Source organism: Erpetoichthys calabaricus, chromosome 8 (genome assembly GCF_900747795.2).
Source record: "Erpetoichthys calabaricus chromosome 8, fErpCal1.3, whole genome shotgun sequence".
Taxonomy (NCBI): domain Eukaryota; kingdom Metazoa; phylum Chordata; class Cladistia; order Polypteriformes; family Polypteridae; genus Erpetoichthys; species Erpetoichthys calabaricus.
This window is the reverse complement of record NC_041401.2, coordinates 32,243,913-32,266,375: the sequence shown is the minus strand read 5'-3', so window position 1 is coordinate 32,266,375 and position 22,463 is coordinate 32,243,913. Positions and strand designations below refer to the sequence as shown.

Genomic DNA, 22,463 nt, shown 5'->3' with positions numbered 1-22,463 from the left:
ATCTCTTCAAAGTAATACGGGTCCTTTTCACCACCGGCATACCACGCAACCCTAGTTGAAAGGCAAGCAGGGTAGCCACCACACCACCACCATAACCTATGTGGTGCTGTTGCTTTGTTGACAGATCACACTGTTGTATTTCTAAACACTCACTCCAACTCTGAGCCACCAGCAGGGCAAAGTTATATGTCAATAAACACCAGGGGTGCAAAATTATAATTGGAAGATATATTAAAGTATAAAATTATACACACAATATTTCAAAATAAAACAAGGCATTAACTTGAGCATGATAATTCATAGAGAATATTTCACTGACCTGCTGCAATCAAACTACAGTAAAACAGTCATTTGATCTTTATAATATACATATTGCTTGATTCTAAACAAAATTATGAAGTAAAAATATTTCAGTGAAAATTATACCTGTTGCTTTAAAATCTTGATTTGCTCTTTTTGTTTTCTCTTTTCTTCAGCAGCCATGATTGCTAAACACAAAAGATACACTTTGTTGATTGCTGGCAAAGACGTACTGCTCCTACACTTAAGTGGCTGTATTCACAAGTACCACAGGAAGTCAGCAACCTACCTTGTTGTTTCCTTGCTTCTTTAGCAGCACGTGCTAAAGCTTGCTTTTCAAGTTTTCGCATTAGTTTTATCTGGGCTGCCTGCCTTGCAATTTCTGCAAAGCATAATGTATTAGTATGTAAATAACACATACAAAGGACAACTGATTCAAACTAAAAGCAAGAGAAAAAAATCACAAATTGTTGGAGAATGGGTCATACCTTGAGCCTCCAGTTTTCTGATGAGTTTAGCATCTGTAGCACTGGGAAACTCAAATGCGCCTACGTTGGGAGGTCGCCCTTTTCTACGCCTCATTCGAGATCCATCGGTTGAACGCTGCCGTTCAGGATTTGGGGGTCGTCCTCTTCTGCCTTCCATTGCACGTATGCAGGGGACAATTTCATCTTCTTTCAATAATGCCCATTGAATACCCTTAAAAGATCAAAAGAAAATATCAATAACTGATTAAAAGGCAGACCACAGCATATGACTTGGATGCTCTATATACTGTTTACATGTCTTATTTTCTTCTGTAGCAGGTTCAGGATACAAACATAATTATCATCCCGTATTGTTCATTATAAAATACTCTAGAAAACGTTCTTTTAAAATGCCAGCAACTTCTGACAAAATGTGGAAATAATGGTGATAAATTTCACTATTACGTTTAAGCCTTTAGTAGCTAAATTTAGCTATATAGCTCTAGTGTCACTCAGGATAATAAAAAGAACTCCATATTTTAAACAAAAAGGTGTAAGTTTTTGATTAATTAGCTGGAGATTGTTTTTTTTTAATGTGATTACTGAACCACTGAGACACTCCTCATCACTTTGTTGTGGCCGGAAATTTTCTTCCGCACAACTGCTACTTGAGGGAGGACTTTACCCTCTGCCCCACTATTGTGCACCCCAAATACTCAGAAACAGTATTCTTGGTTTTTGTTGGTCTGTTCTTCAGTCTGCCAAGCTATATTTTTGTCCAAGTTTGTTAGCAAACTTTGGAATTAGTTATTCTAACCAATCATTAGGTATTCTAAATAATCCTGAATAGGATTTAATAAACAGAATTTTTTTACCTGAGGTCCATCTCTGGCTTCATAGAAGTCACCAACCCTTATTTTTGCACTGAAGCTAAAATTATCTCGTGTGATGTCCATTATTCTGTTCCTTGTTAGATACTGCAGAAGATAAATCAAAGGCCTTTGTAACAGAACTGCCCGTCTCAAAATGTTAAATTAACAAGGGAAATCTTGAGAAATGGACAAACATCATAGTGTGCTAAAAGGAGTGCCTCAAATTATGGGGTCATTATTGTCACACGTACAGGGTACTGTGAAATTCTTACTAAAATTATATGCATATGATCATTCCCCTTACTTCATTTCCTGTTTTAAATAGGAACCGCTGCTGAAATTCTTTCACACAATTGCAGTGCTCATGTTTGCAATGTATGACTAATAGTAATCTTACAAATGAGAACTATATTAAATTATACTGAGTTTCACAGAATTGAGATAAAGGAATTGTAATAATGCTAGCATTCAAACTCAGAAAAGGAATTATATAACAATCTGCTAACACTGGAGAAGGTATTAATCCAAAGGATACCAGTCAAGGCTGAAAAAGAGAGTATTGTTTGCTTTTCTTTTTAACAAAATGAAATGTCTTAGTAAAATTGTTAGGCTGTATAAAGGAGCAGCTTTTAAGGATATCTTTATCTTCCGTCTCAAGTATCTGTAAAAATGGTGCATCATTTACCTTTACTACCTCTGGATATTGCCGTAATTTTTTCCCACAAGGTGCATAATAGGCCACCTCCGCTTGCAGACGTCCTCCAAAGTTTTGTAGCCTTGTTTCCCTCTGCCATCTAGAAAACAAATAGCATCTAACATGTTTCTATCTTTTAAAAAAGTGGCTCATCTATCATTTTATTCTGCAAGTACAGACAGTAGATTTGATCAAGGAAAAATAAATAATATTGTCAAACCCAGGAGACTGAGGAAGTCACTTGGATGAGTGATATAACGTATCTCCCTTGGAAAAAAAACTATGTCCAGATGAACAGAATCAACTTTCTAGAATTGTCAAATCCATTTCATCTAATTAGAGCAAGAAAAAACGATTTGGTGATTGGAAGCATGCTACCAGTTTTCCAAAGTGCTCCATAAACAAAATGGATGTTTGTATGAGTAAAAAACAAAGTTCAGAACGGAGTGCTATTTTTCATTACATTTGTGATAACTGATAAAATAAATAATCAACAATGACTGCACCAGAATTCTATGTTTTCATCAATTAACTTCCTTGGTGCTAACCCTGAGAGTCTCTAGGGCTTGGAATTCTATCTAAATACGGTTAACCCTGAATGTCTCTTGGGATTTAACCGTTATCTACATTTACTTTTTTGGCTGATGCCTTTGTCCAAGGCAACTTTCAATATTTATGATACAATCGCTTACATTTCTTTTGCTTTTCCAATTGGAGCGTGAGCAGGCTGGTCAAGTGACTTGCTCATGGTCACACAGTGTCAGTAGTGGGATTTGAACTCACAACCTAAGGGTTAACCACTACACCAAACTGCTTGCCTGATACAATCCAATATAGAATGCAAAGCCTGAATAACGCTTAGGACAGTATTCTGCTGCCATCTAGTGGATAAAATAACAATATACTGCCAAAAAAAATCATAAATATTTCTGTATTTTGCAACTCTAAGGTTAACTCAACAACATTCATGAATGGGGCACCACCTTAAATTAAAACACAATGGCATGCAAATGAGAAGCTGTAAAGCCAGTTTTAGAACAAAATGAAACTGAACCATTAGTTGAACCAAGTGATAGTGATGATAATGTGAATTGGTCATCAGGTGTTGACATGAATAGAACAAATGACACATATAGCACTATACGACCGAACCGTAATATGCCTGGTGAATTCAGTCCTTTGAAGGTTAACCATGGTGCAAGTAGGTGTTGGCAAAAAGGCAAAATGATGCAGTGAGGTAGAAGGACAAGAAGGACATTAGCCCCTTGTTCATAATGCAGCAACTTTCGTTCGTGTCAGGGTAAATGTGGAAGCCCACAATAACACAAGGAGCCTGTCAATCTTTTGGATCAGGCACTGACATTCTACCCTGTCATGCTCAAGCGACAGAAAAAACATTATAAGTGCACATAGAAACACGCTTCTAGTGTCCCGACAGTGGTGACTGTCTCGAAGCGATGTGTATTAAATCTACGTCAGCAGTAAACACTGGACAGACCTATCTTAACTCTATTTGTGTTGATGTTTTGGCATTTACATGTTTCTGTTACGCAGAATAACATTAACATTTTTTACTCATTCTTCCAGGAGTGAATGTAATGCTAAGTAGATTACAAGAAATACTATTAATTATATACATTACATCTTCTCCCCTCATTGATATGAAATTTACTTGACTTCTAAAGTGCAAAGACAGATTTTTCACTCAAGTCAAGTTGGGGAGCATGCACTGGTACAGTGTGTTGCCGCACCCACTACACAACGAAACAACTCAGGATCCCGGTTTGCAACCCCCCCAAGCAGACACGCAGTCCAGTCCCACCCTCCGGAAATGACCCTCTATCTGCCCTCTATCTATTTTCACTGATTAGAAAATGTATACTTTTTGGTCATGACTATGTTTGAGGCTGTAACTTTTATATACTGTACTTTATGACTGCCATTCCATCAAGGGCGTGTTTTGGCCCTTCATCTATTTCTAGATGGATAGGCTGTGGCATCCAGAAAATGAATGGATAATAAAGTAGTCAGGTGCACAGCAGAATTTGGTAGCAATGCAGTGCAACCATACATACACATACACATATACAGTTATACAGTATGTGTAAGTGTGTGGGTTCAGTCTGCTGTTAATGAGGATAACACATACATAAAAAGCAAAAAATATGTAAAAGAAAGATGTTAAGTATAACTAAGTGGGTCAGTACAGAGTACGGTGTTGTGCACAAAGTGACACTGGGACTCCTACTGTGTTCAATGTGTAGTGTATGACACACAGCATCTAAAAGCTCCAAAGTGAATGCTGCCTGCGTGTACAGTTTATCATTTTATGACCTCAGTACATAGCAGAAGCACCATTATCAAGGATCTAAAGTGCTTAATTTAAAAAATTACATGCAGTGAAATAAGCAATGTATTATTAAGTGTCCACACTGTTCCAGTACTGTTTTTGTAATAATGTAAATATTACCAATTTTCTTTAAATGTTTTAACTTTATGGGGATTTTTCTTGTAGACATTAACAATTCTTGTTATCCCAAACTGAAAAGCCCAGGGCTCAAGAGTCTTTTTTAATTTGATAAGAATGCAAGAATTAAACATGTTCCTTCGTAACATCCAAGAAGCATTAAGAAATCAAGTATAGCATTCCTGCTGGCATTCTCAAAATGTATTTAACCACACATTGGGCAATGTCAAATTAAAAGAAATTCTCAGTTTCAGTATTGACCTTGGCAATAGGAATGGAGTGAGAAATCAATGCGCTGTGAGATAAAAGATTTTGAACATAAAATTTTACTATAATTTTGCTAAAAAGAATGGAGATTAACAAATACAAAGTGAATACAGTATTATCATTTCCCATGCTTTATATAGTTCAAATTTAAGACACCTTTAATGACAATGAAATAAAAACTATTAATAACCCGTAAACTAGCATTAAAAATGCTTCTCAGTATTTTTTTTCATCCAAGAAACATTCCTTTTAACAGTCAATTTGTCAACCTTAACTGTTTAGAACATCACTTCAAGAACGGACAAAAAGTTTAGTAGTGCTTGTCAGAAGTCCATCAGTTGTAATAAATGTACTTTAACAGATAAACATCTTCTTGTGAACTATCTTCTTTAGAGATGCCCTCTGAAAAGAATTTCTAAATATTTGCATCTATTTTAGATAACAAAGTTTTGTATTACTTTTGGTCTAAATCTGATCTTCTTTCAGCAAAAATATGGACCACACATTAGAAGAGACCAGATGTGTATTCACAACTATAGAGTGCTATTAAAATATAGTCATAAAATAGTTGTAAAATTGTTACATTTCATGTTATAAATGGTTCTCGTTAATGCTGCTGCTTGGAGTATTCAGACTGCAGAAAATGACTGACCAGCACTTCATTTCTAGTTTTTGTTTCCTAGAAAGTCATGAACTATGGTCAAAGCAAACACTGGAGACGTCTGGTAATGGCATCATGTTTAGATTGCGTAGTGGCAGAGGTGCCCAAACACCGTTTGAATACATTCACTGCATACACACCAGCTGTCTGGGAAGTGACAGCTATACCAGCTGTGCCACCCCTCAACTGCAATAATGTATGAAATCCATAAGAGAAAATAAAGTATACATTACATTTCACACTTTACAACCTGTCACTTATAACAGAGAGACACATTACAATTCTTACAATCATTTTACATTTTACCAACCGCAAATGGTAATATAATAGTTTAAAAAAAATCATTCATTGATCCTTGAATATTGTACATTGATCCTTTTTTTCTAGTAGCACCCAACAGTCATATCCAATAGTTTCTGCTACCAGTAACACCATCTGCCCAAATGATTACAAAATAATAATAATAATATAATAATAATAATAATAATAGCTTAGTAATCTTAAATCATCAGATTCTATGAAGGAGAACAGCATCTTGTTATTTGCTGCCCATTTAGCCAAATAACCTTCCTTTTGATTTGTAAAAGCCTGCAAGTTTTAAAGTGTTTGTTCTTATGAAATGTGTTTTAACAGTACTGTTTAACAGTAGATAGTTCTTTCTGAATGTAGAAAATCAAAAATTCTACACGTTCACATAAACATAAACAGATGACTTTGTGTGTGTTTAAAAGAGTTACAGGATGAGTCAAGTGTCAGAATTTAGCAGAAAATGAAGACTAGCCATTAAGCTTATCTGTAACAGCCATAAAAATGACAATCAATGCCTATCTAGTTTGACCCTGCTTAGCATATTCCTCTAATGAATATGCTAATAGTAACAAATGTTGTGTTCATGTGCTATGGGGAATTTTGAAAAATAAAACTTGTGACATCTCACTTTCCATTTTCAATATGTTCTTGTAAATTTCCAGTCGCTGCTTAGAGAGCAATGCAAGGTCGCTACTTATTTACTGGGCACTAATTTTATTTATTTTATAAAAATAAAAAGCAAACTTAAACACATTTCGCCTTTATTGCAACACTACAAATGCAGTAAAGCTGACCCAACTATTACTCATTTATGTTTATTATTGAATGAAGTAAAAGATCATCAGCATTATGGCAATACTTGCTAAATTGTGTAGCACTGGTTTTCTCTGAACTGTACCACAGGGAGATACTGTACCACTTTGCAGAGTGTAAACGAGAAATTTCTCACTGGCAACCTTGTATTTCCAATCTAAATCAGAGGGCATGATGGCAACAAAAGAGAATCCAAACTTATTTTGTCAGAAACTGATGAGGACATTGATTACTTGGTTTGGTGCCCACTTGTTCCTGATATCCTGCCTCATTCAATCTCCTTATAATTCACTGGATTCTAAAAATCCACAACTAACAAAACAGATGATCTGGAGACGGACTGGCTAGCAGCACAAGTAAACGGAATATCCTAAATATTCCACAAACCAACAGACTGTCTTGAAATTACAGGATCAGAGTGAACTTATTCATGTAGCAGTGAGTAGTTGCAATGTGAGTACTGGTAGAAGCCTCTTCATTTATGAAGCTAACTAGTGTTGGTTGACAAAATTCGACAAACAGTTTTTTGCATGTTCAATAGCGATCTTGTTTACTGAATATTTTATTGGAAATTTGGCATTTGGTTAGCTTAGCGTTACATCCCAGAGCTATAGCGGCCATATGCAGAACTTTCATGCATACATACTGTAAGCATATTTCACCTCACATTTTGTGTACAAATGATGTCACAATCCTATCAGTACACCAACCAGAACTGTACCCCCAAATGTCTGAGCTCTTGCATCACAAGCTCAAGTGCTGGGACAGAGTAGTACAGTAGCACAAACCAATCTTCGAGCCTCTGCCCCCTCGCCAGCCATGCATTTGGTGCATATAAGGGGACTGGGTGTGGTCCAAATGCATATGCGATAAGCCACGAGGCACAGTGACAGTCAAAACAAAACCTTAAAGAAGCCCACACAGAGACCCTGTGAAATAATAATAATAATGAAAGATTTGTTACCATTTTCATTTCTTTCTTCTTGATTGAAAGAAAAAGACTGCAGAGAATCTGCACCGATAAACTAGAAACAAAACAGACGTGTGGAGTGCATGGATGTCATCATGTTGTGTGGCTTGTGTATGCCAATCATTGCCCCAAAGATTGGAACTCTGCGAGAGTAATGAATATATACAGGGTGAGCCAAAAAGAAGTACCACATTTCAAACATGTATTCTACAAAAACGCTACAAGATACAATAAATTTCATTATGACACAAGAAAGGGTATACAAAATAATTTTTTTCGCTGTGTTTTAAAAATGATGTCTTCAAGGTGGTGGCCATCATTAGCGATACACTCTTCAAGACGATTTTTGAACACTCTGCCATTTCAAGGGGAATATCAGTGATTTCATAGCGAATAGTGTCCTTGAGAGCTTCAAGGTTTTAAGGTTGGTGTTTGTATACGTTTGACTTGAGAGAGCCCTACAAGACGAAATCGCACGGAGTGAGATCAGGCGAACATGGAGGCCTCCCGACATTGCTGCGCATCAGCTTCCCCAGAAACATTTCCCACAAAATTCACTTGGAACTCCGCGCCGTATGAGTTGTTGCTCCATCCTGTTGAAACTAGGCATCCACCACATTCATTTCTTCCAGTTGGGGCTACAAAAAGATTTCTAGCATTTCAATGTAACATTCTGAAGTGACGGTGACCATTGCTTCCCTCTCCTCAAAAACATAAAGGCCTACAATGCCAAATTCTGCAACGGTCCACCAAACTCTAACATGCTCACTATGCAAGGGTCTCTGATGAAGGTCACGAGGGCTGGTTTCAGCCCAATAGCAAAAGTTTTGCTTATTTATGCAACCATTCAAATGGAAATGTGCCTCGTCGCTGCAAATGATGATGGCATCTCGATAAACAGTTTGCAGAATGTTCACGCACAACTCTCTACGGCTTTCCCAGTCTCTCTCTCAATGAGTTCCTGCACTACCATCATTTTGTATGGATGGAAATTAAGGTCCTCATGCAAAATTCTCCTCAAAGATGTGTTGGAAATGTCTAAGGCAAAAGCAAGTTTGCACGCTGAATGTCTAGGAGACTGCAAAATTGATGCCCTTACAGCTTGGATGTTTTCTGGCGTTTGTACAGTCCGAGGATGGTCGGAAGATTTTCTGTTCAATGTTGCACCAGTCTGTCTAAATTTGGCCACTCACTGAAAAATTGTTTTCCGATTTGGGACATCACCATTAGGAGGTATGCTGAAGTGCATTCAGAAGGCGCATTGCGTAGTGATGATGGATTTGTTGTTTTTGACGAACCCTTCAACAGCGAAAGCGCGGAGCACACCAGACCGAGGCATGTTGACGACTGAAAACTACAAGGGATAGCCTTTCAAAGGGCCCTCACCCCAACCCACTCAGCTGACTCTACCTTGTGCAGTGACCTTGAGGAATGTGGTACTTCACTTTGGCTCACCCTATACATTTATTTTTTTTTATTTTTTGCTAGTTTGTGGCCATTTGTTGTATCTGGTTCATGGCTATCATAGTGTCCGGTCCTTTTCTGAGGCACAGTGGCACTGTGTTTAGACAGCTCACATTACATTTCTGACCACAATAATCAGTCTAGCATCATTGTCAGACACTTCCTTAACCTGCAAGGACACTTAAAAAACATTGCACTGTTATAATCCATTCATAACTAGTTCATATCCTCCTTCCCTATTCAATTCAATGCATTTCAGTGAGTTAGGTGGAGTTTTCTAATACTCCAGTGAACTCTGTGGTGTTTGCTCATCACTAGTGCTAACGCAAACTAGTATACAAACTGTTACTGTGAGTTTCACTTCCAGTGCCATTTAACTCTTTATTTACAACCCACAAAGACTACTAGTGATAAACAGTACAGTCTGAGGTGGGAAAGGCTCTGTGGTGCCAGTGGCTAAGTGCTGTGTGCCAGACCAGACAGATGCACTGTCTACACTATGCACAGCACACTCTGTTGCCCAGAAATGGCTCTGGGTGATGCAACATTTTTTTTTTTTTTTTTTAAATACAGACCTTCGACCACTCTGACTCAAAGCAAATCTCAGATTATAGTGTTTTACATTATTTTTACATGCTAGCGATGTTCAGTCTTAACGTCATCTAATCCATCTAAGCTAAAGGGCTCCTAAATTGACAAGGCAGTGTTCCGCTCCATGTGTGTGCACTCCTTGTGTCTCAAACACTATTTTACAGTGAACACTCAAGTGTCTCCAAATAAAAAGATATGGCAGCCTACAAAATACTGAATTTGGAGAAGGAATTACAACCTTCCTAAAGGAACGCATATGTGTCTAATATGGGGGTGTCCAAAACTATAGGAAAAATGGGAACAATGACCAGTATTCAGTAGCAAGACTAGTGAGTAGAAGTTAAAGACTTCACTCAGGTTTAGCAAGTCTTCCTGTTTGAAAATACATATTAATAATAATTTAAAATCTTTAACTGCCTCTCTGTGATGCTAGAAAATGTGTCAATGCTGAATTTGTTGCTGAAATTTATTTGAAAATACTCACATTGTACAATCCATGCTATCGATGGTGGGCCAGTTATAAATGATTATAACTGGCCCATAGCAAATTAATAAAAAATATAGTCATTGGTGATTTGACTCTTTGCTAGCATCTCAATCAAAAGCACAAATAGGGTGTTCCTGGAAGTAATGAACCAATACAAGATGGCACTATGAAAAATATGGCAGTGTGTACATAGCAACATATGGAAATAGATGAGATTAACTGGAAACATTAAAAACTACAATTCAGCATTGAATACTGATGCATATTTAAATGTACAGTATTTCACATTTCCATATAAATACTACAAAATTACCACTTATAATGGGTATGTGAACTGTTTATGTCATAGGCAAGCTTAGTTTTGGGATGGACAGGAATTTTAGTTTTCTACCAGAGATCGGACATTGAAGGTTACATTGCAGAAACTTTAATTATCCTTAGACAACTTTGTACCAGTTTGGTCCTGTTACTTATCATCAGGCCTTGCCTTCAAACTTTTATATTCTAACTCCATGTCACGTTACGTTTAAAGCCAGTGCATTCCTGTAATGTTCATCATCTATACCAACTTCTGCATGGGAACGGCAAGGACTTATTGGGTTTTGGATCTTCAAGCCTAGTATACAGTGTAGCAGTAAAATTTATTGTCCTGAAATCACTCTTGGGTTCCTGTTATTGATCTATAAGTCCTTGTTTGCATTTTTTCAAGATATGGTGACATTTCTGCCCAACTGTATTTTTACCATTTTTTTATATATTAAAAAAAATCAGCTATTTAACTACATGGAGTAACAATTACATTTGTTTCACATTAGTCTGTACAAAGAGATGGCTGATGTGAATGAAATAGCGCATATATTTAAGACATTTAGTGAACCATACTAAAGCAGAACATCCCTCACAATTAAAGATGTTTTGCACCTCTAGCTTTGGTATTGTCTTTATAATGATCACCTGACTGAATCCCTGCCTTTGTAAGACTACATTTTAAATAGTGTTAGTCACTCAATTGCTGGCACTTAATCTATTTAAATAAAATAGTAGTCTGTCTGCATGTCTGTTTGTTTGTTCTCTAATCACACACACATGTCTGAACCGATTTTCACAGTGTTGTGTATCATTTCAAGGAGAGGGGTTATAACAGTAGGGGGCAACCTAAAAACCAGTGGAGCCGTCAGGACTAAAATTCCCCCCAACTAATCTGGATAAACAGTTTCATTGTCTCACTGGGTTACAGTTTTTTTCTCATTGTGGGTTGTGTTTAATTATACTGAATTTCCAAATGAAAGTTTTCCCACCATTTATTTATACTGGTAATGGTAAATACTTCAGCTAGAATAAATGAAAATGAGATCCAGTAACCATATTTCTTTTTATATATTGAGCTGTTAAATGAAAACAGATTTCACTCCTGATAAGGTGCTTTCCCAAATGATGCTTTGGTGGGTCAAAAACCTCTCAAACATATTTTGAACACATTATGTTGTCATACAGTTAACGCTTCACTATATGCATGCTGATCAAGAATATAGTGAGAAAAAATAATAATGGTCAGTGCATTGATCAAAAGGAAATCAAATTTCATACAACACATTTTGGAGTACTTTTTACACAACAGTTTGTTTTGCAACAAAGCTCAATGCCATCATAGGTGTCATTTTATTGCAGTCTACTTATCTCTTTCAATCTGAAGAGTTTTTCTTTTTCCATCAGGCACTCACTCTCATGTGGCTTTGTACCAGAAGATTTAGGGAAAGCATCAAAGCTTTGTCCCTGGCTTTGTTCTCACTGTTATCAGAAGGTCAATGTCAAAAGATTCCTAAGCAATTTTAAAAACAGCACAAAAACTGTGGGGTTATATGTGCGCCTCAGTTGAGTCCTCTGTAATGTAAATTGATGGTGGGACCTTTCCACTGCTTCTTGTTCTTTACCTCACTGGATGCAAAAGCATGATATATAGTACATCTTAATATTTCTGGGGAAAAAAATCACTCCTTTATGAATTTTGACAAAGTTGATTTAAAAAGCTGGAATTACTTTAAACTGACACTTCTGAATAATTAAAAATAGGCCATCGTTTAAAATTATTCTTTAAAGTCAATTCACCGGTGCAGTTTCACAGACTGCTACTAAATAATTCCAAGGTACTCCAGTAGCGGCCCACCACTATGAATATAAATCTAACAACGGGAAGCAGGTCTACATTTCAAATGCTCATTCACATCTGACTGTGCTCCTTTTTGGTTTTGTTGAGTGTTTTGGTGAAACTGGTTTATTTAACAATATTTTCATAAAATACATGTTGTAACTATCAAGGAACTCCTCTGAGCCCCAAACCACAGACAGAATGCCACCCAAATAATACAGTTTTTCCTTCACTGTAGCCAGTTTGATTTCTAAACATACCCATATTCTAGGGGAATCCGAAGCTCCTGCTCATCAGTTACTCTTTTCCTTTTTGAGGATCCTGAAACACAAGTGCAACTGTAATAAATATTTTAGCATTGAATAAGACAGAAGCTAAAACCAATATTTGTTAAGGATATTGGACAACTCAAATATGTGTGAGTGTTCATAGGCAAGTATGAAGCATTATAAATCTATCCATCCATCTATTTTTTAAAGTACTTAATCCAATTTAAGGTCAGATGGTGCTCGAGCCTATCCTGACAGCAAGTTCACTGTAAGGCAAGTTCACACACTCACACTTACAGACGCAGTTTAAAGTCATTAACCGACTTAATACACACACCTGTGGGATGTGGTAGTGAACATGGGAGCATCCAGATGGAAAAAAATACAAAGACACAGTGAGAACATACAAACTCCTAACAGACAGCAAGTGGGCAGGGATCAGTTAATTACTGTGCCCCCATGCAGCCTTGACATATAACAAAATTTGAATAAAATATTAATAACTATATTTACTTGGAGATAAATATAAAATAGCGTTTTATATTGCTCTTTACTTAGCACATACATAGTAAATGGCTAAACAAAAAAATCAAGTTCACCACCACACATGTTCATATAACCCAAAGAATAAGAGTCCTAACAAATATCCGGATGAACTTATCTAAAGAGAGAGAGATAACAACTTTTAATCAACCAAGTATAAACAGGAACAAACAGTTACCCAGAGGTGTCAGAGATGAATATGAGGAGGAAGGAGTACTGTGATAGTTTGATGATCCACCGCCGATTAATAAGGAAGGTGGAGCCGAGTTCGGCGCTTTAATCACTTGGAGGTTCAGTGGTGTGCAGTTAACAGAGAGGTTAGAGGATGCATTTAACAGTGGGGCAGTTTTGTTGAGGTTCAGCATTGTTTTCTCTCCTTCTGTATCTGTTTCAGTCTCATCCTGGTCCTTATCATCATCTGAAATATCCGAATCAGTCTCAAAATTGCTTTCAGATTCTGAAATAAATTGACAGGTCTAAATATTTTACATCTTCAGAGTGATCATATAGTAATTATTTGATGACAGATTGGCTATATTCATGCACAAGTTTGAAGTATTTCATAAAATATTACACCATAAAGACCTTCTCAGGGGCAGCACAGTGGCAGTGCTGTTGCCTCACAGTAAGGAGACCTGGGTTCGCTTCCTGCATGGAGTTTGCATGTTTTCCCTGTGTCTGTGTGGGTTTCCTCCAGGTGCTCCGGTTTCCTCCCACAGTCTAAAGACATGCAGGTTAGGTGCACTGGCGCTCCTAAATTGTCCCTAGTGTGTGCTTGGGGTATGTGTGTGTGTGTCCTGCAGTGGGCTGGCATCCCTGGGCTGGCTGGGATTGGCTCCAGCAGACCCCCATAACCCTGTGTTAGGATATAGCGGGGTGGACAATGACTGACTGACTGACTGACCTTGTCATACTCATCTAAGCGCTAACACAATTATGTTAGTGCTTCATTTATTGTAATGTGATTTGTAAAATAAGAAATAAAATAACATCCGCTTATTTTATATCAAATGACCAAATCTGCGTAACATTTTTCATCAATAACAATAACATTAAATAATTTTCACAAGTTTAGGTTATGAGAAAGCCACTTAAACTACCTATGCTGCAAGTGTAGAAACAACTGTACCACTTTGCTTGGAACAATTATTTATACAAGAGCAAATACTGTATAAAGAGAAGTTAAAGCAGATGACTAAATATCAATACAGTTGCTTTTTAGAACATATGGACTCCTAAAGTATTAGAACCTTAAAAGCTATGTATATACTGTATATAGTGATTCATCACAAGAACAGCATTTTCACAATCTCTTTCTTAAGATGTTTAAATGTATTTAACAGATTTAAGTGGTCACTGTCGAGTTATTATAGTGATGGATGGTAGCTTTTCATAACCAAACCAGATTTTACGTCATGGTCTGCAACACACTAATTGGACGAGTTTCATATGGTATACATATATACTGAATCAGAACAAATACAATTGTCACATGTGTTTGCTTCTGCTTAGCAGCCATATTCCTTATGACATTTCGTCATCTGTGCATGAGTTTGTTATCGGTGGGAAGCTTTGCTTTAGAATTGCAGGCTAATGAAGGAGATTAAGCTTTGGATGTCTTAGAAAGTACAATAAGTATGACCTTGCCCCATGCAAGAAAATGGAGTGGCATTCTGATTTTTACAACAATAAGAATAATACATCCTTAAATATAAGAAAACTTTACTTAAATCATATTATTTCCTCTGACATATAAAACATTAAGCAAAATAGGCTCTGTTTTAGGCACGGAGCTGGACAGTTTGACATCTGTGGCAGGGAGACGGGCGCTGAGCAGGCTCCTGTCAATCATGGAGAATCCACTGCTTCCACTGAACAGTATCATCTCCTGACAGAGGATCAGCTTCAGCGACAGACTGCTGTCACAGTCCTGCTCCACTGACAGACTGAGGAGATCGTTCCTCCTCCACACTATGCGACTCTTCAATTTCACCCGGGGGGGGGGGGGGGGGGTAAATGTTAACATTATACAAAGTTATTGTCTGTTATACCTGCATATTTATCACTCTTTAATTTAATATTGTTTCTTTATCAGTATGCTGCTGCTGGAGTATGTGAATTTCCCCGTGGGATTAATAAAGTATCTATCTATCTATCTATCTATCTATCTATCTATCTATCTATCTATCTATCTATCTATCTATCTATCTATCTAAAACACTGTATATCTATAGCTGCTATGCTCACAGATGGCACAGAGAAATCACCCATCTAGGATTGGGAGGTAAATCTGGGAGTAGCCTGGCTTTGTGTTTTGTGTTTTAATCACACACATTTTCCACGTTAACTAAATGTGCTGCCGGTATGTATTTGGGATGTGGAATGTGATAGCATAGTAATTACTTTGAGCCTACTAAATCTGTTCTCATGTGGGCCGCTAACTGCAAACACTATCCAACACTGATGCGTGTTTAGGACAAAAGGAGGTCTGGAGGTTTTTTTTCTTTATTTTCATAATTTTTTTTTACCTTGTTTTTGGTGCTTTTTTGTTTTTGATGCTTTTTTAAGGCTGGAGCCAATCTGTTCCATGTAGTAAACACATAATCCATTATTTTCTGCCTGTAAGCTGAAATGCTGTCTGATGCTGCAGTTAACTGGTTTTTTTTTCCCCAAAATAAAATCTTCCTTTTATGGGCTTTTTGCTCTTATTTTCCTAAACCACCATTTTCTTCATTCTTAACCTTTCTTCTGAAGCTCTCTAAACAAGTTAGAGTTCAAAGATCAGTGTGACACACATTTTTGTGTTAGACACTATTTTTTTTTTTAATTTGTCATGCCAAAAGTAGTAACTAAGACAAATGAATGCACACCGATTGACGTAACTGCTCAGACGTCAGGGAATTTCAATATTGCAGATGCAGCAGACTATATGCTTTATAATTTGAAGATCTGGAAAAGCATTTGTGCTTTGTGCCAAATTGGAATAAATAAAATGTCAATTATGAAATAAATTATCAAATGAAAAAGTAAAGCAATACATATAAATGAATATATAGATTGTGGAAAAGTGTGTAATTAAACATAAATCATCCAATTACTCTGAAGTATCATTTTACTTTAGACAAATATTATAGTTACCTTACACTTAACTATTGCATTTTTTTTAACAGAGCCTTGGTTTAAAGACATTGTTTAATTAATATTGGAGCTAGTCTGTACAGTATATTTCCAAATGACTCCTTTGGTGCCACCACAATTTATTTCCAAATGCCTCTTTTAATGATGGTTTCATCGCCTATTAATCAAGACAAATACCAACAGGCTGAAGCTAGTCCTATTGGTTAATCACTTGCAGTCGATTCCTCTTCCACATAATTGAAGGCAGGAGTTACCAAAGATCTTTGCCAGCTGTAATCCAAGTAGTACTAAAAACTTTGGGGCAGTTAAGAATTTGGACAGTTAGTTTGATTGATGAAATAGAAAGATCATTTAACACAAAGCTTTTGTGAGAAGAACTGGCAATATATTGGAAACACTCCAAGATATACTGAAAGTTCTCTGCAAAATCTTGATGTTGATGAAGAAGTTGACACTAGTTTAAGACTAACTGAGTACTGTGTCTGCAGAGAAGGTGCCAGTGAAGTCATCAAAAAGATGCACATTAATATTGAATATCTGCTAGCAATTCCAGGTGACATGATTCCAGATGAAGTCCTCAAAATGTGTTTGTTATTTTATGAGGCATTTCCTGAGGTTAACATAAATTTAATAGGTTTTTAGGCTTTTAGAGTACAGCTATTCTATTGTTTGTTAAGCCAGGATTCATTTTGTTGGTGTTGATTGACAAAAGACAAAACAAAACACAAAAAGAAGCACTCTGAAGGAAATAATGATAGCATTAAAATGGCCCCTGTGGCAGACAGCAGTCGCCTTCGCCAGGCAAGGACACCTGCTTAATGGAAGGACCAAGGGAGGGAATATACACTGAGTATTATCTCCCCTGGCAGCAAGATGGCAGCCCCCCAGGGTTTCAGTGGTGCCTAGGATACCCAGAGAGTTTCATGGGAGTTGGAGTTCAGCACAGCCCTGTTGGGTCCTGTGGGTGCCGCCAGGGGTGCTGCAGGGACTCGTGGTAACGGGCCACTGGAAGTACTCCCAGGTGCAGGATAAAAGAAGGCTGCTGCCACTGCTCCAGGAGCCATAGTCAGGAGGAAGAAGACAAAGCTTGCAGGAGGTTGTGTCTGCACCTCTTTGTGTTGGGTTTGGGGAGCTGGTGCACCCCCTGCAGGCTGCATCAGGAAAAGTCCTATTTTTAAATTTAAAATGGCTTTAAAAATCAGGCCTTTTAAAAATAAAACATGCAATAATTACATATTAATATAACTACAGTGTTGAACCATAATACAATGAAATAAAATGTATTTCATAATAATTATATGATTTTTATTTTAATGACTCATTTATATATCGCTGTGCCTTTTCATGTGATTATTGCCATTTTATTTATTTCATTTTGGCACAAATTGTATTCTGCACTACAATAACGGTGAGCATTTTGACCATTTTTAATAATAAGTTATACAACATTCGTATAAATATTGAGGCTTTTACAATACATTCTTATTTGTATTACTGGTCTGTGGGACACATGTAATACCATCAAAAAATTAAAAAAATAATGTTTTACCAGATTGACTGTCATCTGAATCCTCATCTTCTTCATCTTCATCATCATCTTCATCATCATCATCATCTTCTTCTTCTTCTTCTTCTTCAACTGAGTCATCAGATTCCTTACTGCTGGGAATGTCGGACTCTGTTCCCCTGAAATGATCTGCCAAAGGCTGAATAAGCTGACTCTGAGAAGAAGGTATTCTTGTTGGAAGGATCCTAGCACCTACTAGTTTATCTTTTCCAGCTAGCTGGGATAATGCTGGAGAGGTAGATGGTCTGTTTAGCAACATCTGATGACTGGAATGATTCTTCACACTTGTACTCAAGTTTACTGGTGAGGAGAATGATACACTATTGGAATTCAAAACTGGTTTGTCATTGGTCTTTGAATGACTTCGAGATTTAGTGGTAAGAGCTAAGGGTGCCTCCTGTATAGTGCTCTGAATCACCCCATTTGGTTGGGAGTGCCCCAGAAGAGTATTGGAGAGGAAGATATTTGCATGAGAACTGTTTGCTGAGGTCAGTTTCTGGTTGCCTGAATAATCTGTGGTGGGACTGGGAGAAGGGCTGGTCAAGGAGGAAGTCACTTTTTTCTGGTTCTTGTACAGTTCTTGCTGTTTTCTTGCTTGACCAGAAAATGTATGTTTAAACAGCTCCTGGAAAATGAAAGGTTATAATTCATACAATAAAAATGTATTTTTTTTTATTTTTACAAACTATGTAAAGCTATTTTCCAAAAACATGCTTTCCATATACTGTACATTGTCTGTAGACAGCCAACTCATTAAATGACTAAAGAAACCTTACTTGCACTCTTTACATTCCACTTCCAGGTCATACAAAGAAAGAATATTTTGCTCAAGTTTGGGTCATTCAACATGGTATTGTTTGCAGATTTTTATGCTAGTATTAATGGCAACAAACAGTTAAGGTTGGGTTTCCCAAAGGCTTCGAAGCACCAAGAATGAAGTTAACTTAAGTATGTTCGTAGAGAGAAAAGTGGTTCCATAACTCTTTGTAATTAAAGTAGTACATTAAACCTGTTTGTTAGCTATGTCTGACCCAACTCATACATTAGTCCTAAAGTATGACTTAAATAGCTACCTCCTGAAGAAGCTAAGCAACAGACAGTGGCCGCCAATGAAAGAAAGAAAGAAAGAAAGAAAGAAAGAAAGAAAGAAAGAAAGAAAGAAAGAAAGAAAGAAAGAAAGAAAGAAAGAAAGAAAGAAAGAAAGAAAGAAAGAAAGAAAGAAAGAAAGAAAGAAAGAAAGAAGCACTACAATAACTTATATTTGACCCAGGTCAGATATATATGTACAAAAAGTACCTCTGAGGATGAATCTTTTGAGTTGTAGTGGTGGAAAAGACTTCCCTAGCGGGAATTAATCAATGCATTCCAATGAATATAAAAGAAAAAGTGCCATGTACCATGTCATGAATGTTGATGATAATGCCTCAAGTCACATTTTGTAAATTACTAAATACAGGACCCTTAATAAAGGGTTTATAGCAGTTAATGTGGATGTAATACGTATGCAGTCACCAAAGGCTGTTCATAGGCATTGAGGCAAAGTGGCCTGGAAGTACCCAGGATGCATTTATCTGGGTCAATTCAGCAATCTGTCACAAAGCAATGGATAGTGAATTTCAGTGGTAGTTGCCCAATTGATGACAGCACCTATCCACTTGGCCCATATCTATTGATACCTGAAAGTACTCTACAGACTGTGTCCCGAACATCAGAGTAAAGCTACACATTAGTGGAAATACAGCATGGTTAAGTGCACAATAGGAATGTGGTAAATTCACTTCAGGTGTCCCCACAAATGCTCAGGCAGCATCCGATACTCACCAAGGTGATGCTATGCCATAATAGATTGTATGTGCCATGCTACAGAGCATTACTGTAAAAGCAGGATTCCCACGGATGAGAAACATGAAGAGGTGGCTATAAAGACTGACAATGACCAAATGCCACATCTTATATGAAAAGATGCCCACCAGACTGGTGTAGAAGGGAGGAAGACTGTCATCAGAACTGTGTTCAGATGAATATTTAGCTTGGTTTATCTTTGATTTCATAAGGGATAGATGTGTTATTATTTATATAGTTTATGTGGAAAAGAATAAACTGAAGGAGAGGGTAATGTTTTATAATTCGTTATATTATTCACATCTACTGTATGTACATTTTAAAAGAAAAACAAACAATACAATTGAAAAGCAACATTTGAATTATATGCTGTCAAGGATGGTCTCTTTCCTGGGTGGGTGGCGATTGTCTATCTGTAAAGAGAGTACAGTAAGGTACAGTTACACTGAATCACGCTTAGCGGAATACTGCAAAGGTGTCCTCTTAGGTGATTATATGCAGGGTTTTGCTTAATTGGTAATGTGATGGTGTATTTAATTCACTTTCCTATTGGCACTGTTATTTTATTTATAAAATGTACTCAATTGATTTTTTTTCAATCGACTTGTAAGGCTTCTTGTGGAGTGGGTTGCCAACACTGTATTTTATTTTCATGCATAAGTTTTCCAGTCTTAAGAAAGAGTTTCAGGAAACTGACGTAAAAATCGCTCCTTCGTTACCTTCATACTTCTTCAAGATGTTCGATACTTACCAAGTTGAGAAACCTTTTATGTAACTGACAATCTCTATGTGTGATAGTCATTAAAAGTTGAACATATTTTTTAACAACTCATCTAAATAAAACACAATATTTTGTATTGTGTTTTGTATGGATTCTTTTCAAAAGCAGTAAATTACCTAATGAAAATATTTAGCTTTAAAATAATTTTGGAAGAAGAAAATATATCTGATGAACTATTAAAAAAAATCTTGAGTACACAAGAAACTAAAGGTCTATAAATGAAACAGGCTATGATGAATAAGAACTGTGTGCTGTAGATTTAAAAAAATATCTTTTGTTATATAATGATAAATACATCAGTGCTCACAAGAAAACAAACACTTCAGAGCAACATTGTTCTTTTGTTCCTATTCACATTAGGTTTCCAAAAGGGTGTTAAGATGCTACCATACTCTATGCTAGCTTGCTCAAAGCATGTATGGTTCATTGTGTGAAGAAATATGTAATTCACCCTTATGGGACTTCTGTCTGTGCCCTGAGGTCCCGACACCTTTTACAGCCATAGCTTGATGTCCACCCCGTGTACTTCTTTAACCTCTGTTTGCCCAAAAGGTCTTTCAGTTCTTTTCTGCACATTTGCTTGTACTGTTATGTGTCTGTAAAATGGAGACCCCAACTATACACAGTGCATCAGATGTGCCTCCTCAGTGTAAGTGGTCTTTTATTTATTATTCTAGTTCTCTACTATTTTTTTTTAGCTAGCCATTAAGTTCAATAGATAGATATCTGCATTTTTCTTAATATTTGATTCTAAGGTTCTTCCCTTTTCTTGCTGTCTTAGAACTCATTTATCCTAGTATTTCTTTTCTTGATGGTCATTATGCTTTAATAAGATTTAGATCAATTAATAATGTTTCTATGGGAATTATTCATCAATTGAACTTTGAGCTAAATTGAATCAATTGAAAATTTTATTTTCTTTCCTAGGCTTATTAATTCATTAAAGATAATTAAGATTAATTAACTCAAAATTGAAGTATTTTTTGTGTTATTTTCTTGCACATACAGCTAAATCATAACACACCCTGAGTAATTATATTAAGCATAATGAGAATTTACACTTACTTACATTAATGTTCATTTTCCACATTCTTGTATATGCCCAAACCTTAACATGTACTGCAGGTCTCTCTGTATGAATATTTCTGACACGAAAATACTACTCCCATTACTTGAGTGTTATCTTTAAATTAAGCTAATTTTGAGTTTAATTGACACGTAAATACACCAATTTTTAGTCCCCAGCTTTGAACTCACGTCATATCATTTTGAAAAAGTTCCATGTCCCACAACTCATTGGTTTCTGTCCTTAAAACAATACCAAGCCCCTCAACAATACTACACTTCTCACTGCATGTTTGCCTCTTTGTTTTCATTAGCAGCCTCCTGTTAAATATCACTTTAAAATTCAAGGAGAATAATGTTGTATCTGCGGTGGGCTGGCACCCTGCCCGGGGTTTGTTTCCTGCCTTGCGCCCTGTGTTGGCTGGGATTGGCTCCAGCAGACCCCCCGTGGCCCTGTAGTTGGGATATAGCGGGTTGGATAATGGATGGATGGATAATGTTGTATTCTCCACTTTAAATGATTTTGCTAGTTCCTCATCAAATGCCAGTTAAAGATCTGCATTCCCAGATTAATCTCATGGAACTCTGGTTGATTTTTTGAGCACAAGGTGTAATCATAGTGCGGCTGGTGTCATGGTTTTACTGGAATTCCATCCCTGTCTTTAGAGTTATTGACTGTTGTTTGTTTACTTCCTTTACTTTTATTAGTATTTACTTTTGGAACATAAGAACACTAGAACAGAAGAAACT

At 36.8% G+C, this 22,463-nt stretch overlaps 1 protein-coding gene and 1 long non-coding RNA gene across 15 annotated transcripts in view; both read right to left on the bottom strand.

Moving 5' to 3' along the window:
- The window catches only part of baz2ba (bromodomain adjacent to zinc finger domain, 2Ba), a 279,446-nt gene that overhangs the window by 64,573 nt on the left and 192,410 nt on the right, over positions 1-22,463 (bottom strand). For 10 of the 14 annotated variants that reach the window (XM_028806424.2, XM_051930571.1, XM_028806421.2 and 7 more), the window contains 8 exons: positions 18,008-18,650; positions 13,499-13,777; positions 12,769-12,829; positions 2,325-2,433; positions 1,643-1,744; positions 789-999; positions 590-682; positions 427-488 (listed from right to left, as the gene is read on the bottom strand). In XM_028806424.2, coding sequence (XP_028662257.2) covers positions 427-488; positions 590-682; positions 789-999; positions 1,643-1,744; positions 2,325-2,433; positions 12,769-12,829; positions 13,499-13,777; positions 18,008-18,650 — 1,560 coding nt within the window. The remainder of the gene's footprint in view (positions 1-426; positions 489-589; positions 683-788; positions 1,000-1,642; positions 1,745-2,324; positions 2,434-12,768; positions 12,830-13,498; positions 13,778-18,007; positions 18,651-22,463) is intronic. The other 4 variants (XM_028806420.2, XM_028806422.2, XM_028806426.2 and 1 more) reach the window with 1 other exon arrangement.
- On the bottom strand, positions 14,784-17,136 carry LOC127528910 (uncharacterized). The gene is made up of 2 exons (XR_007935528.1): positions 15,542-17,136; positions 14,784-15,094 (listed from the first exon to the last, which is right to left on the bottom strand). It is a non-coding gene; the product is annotated as an uncharacterized LOC127528910 (long non-coding RNA).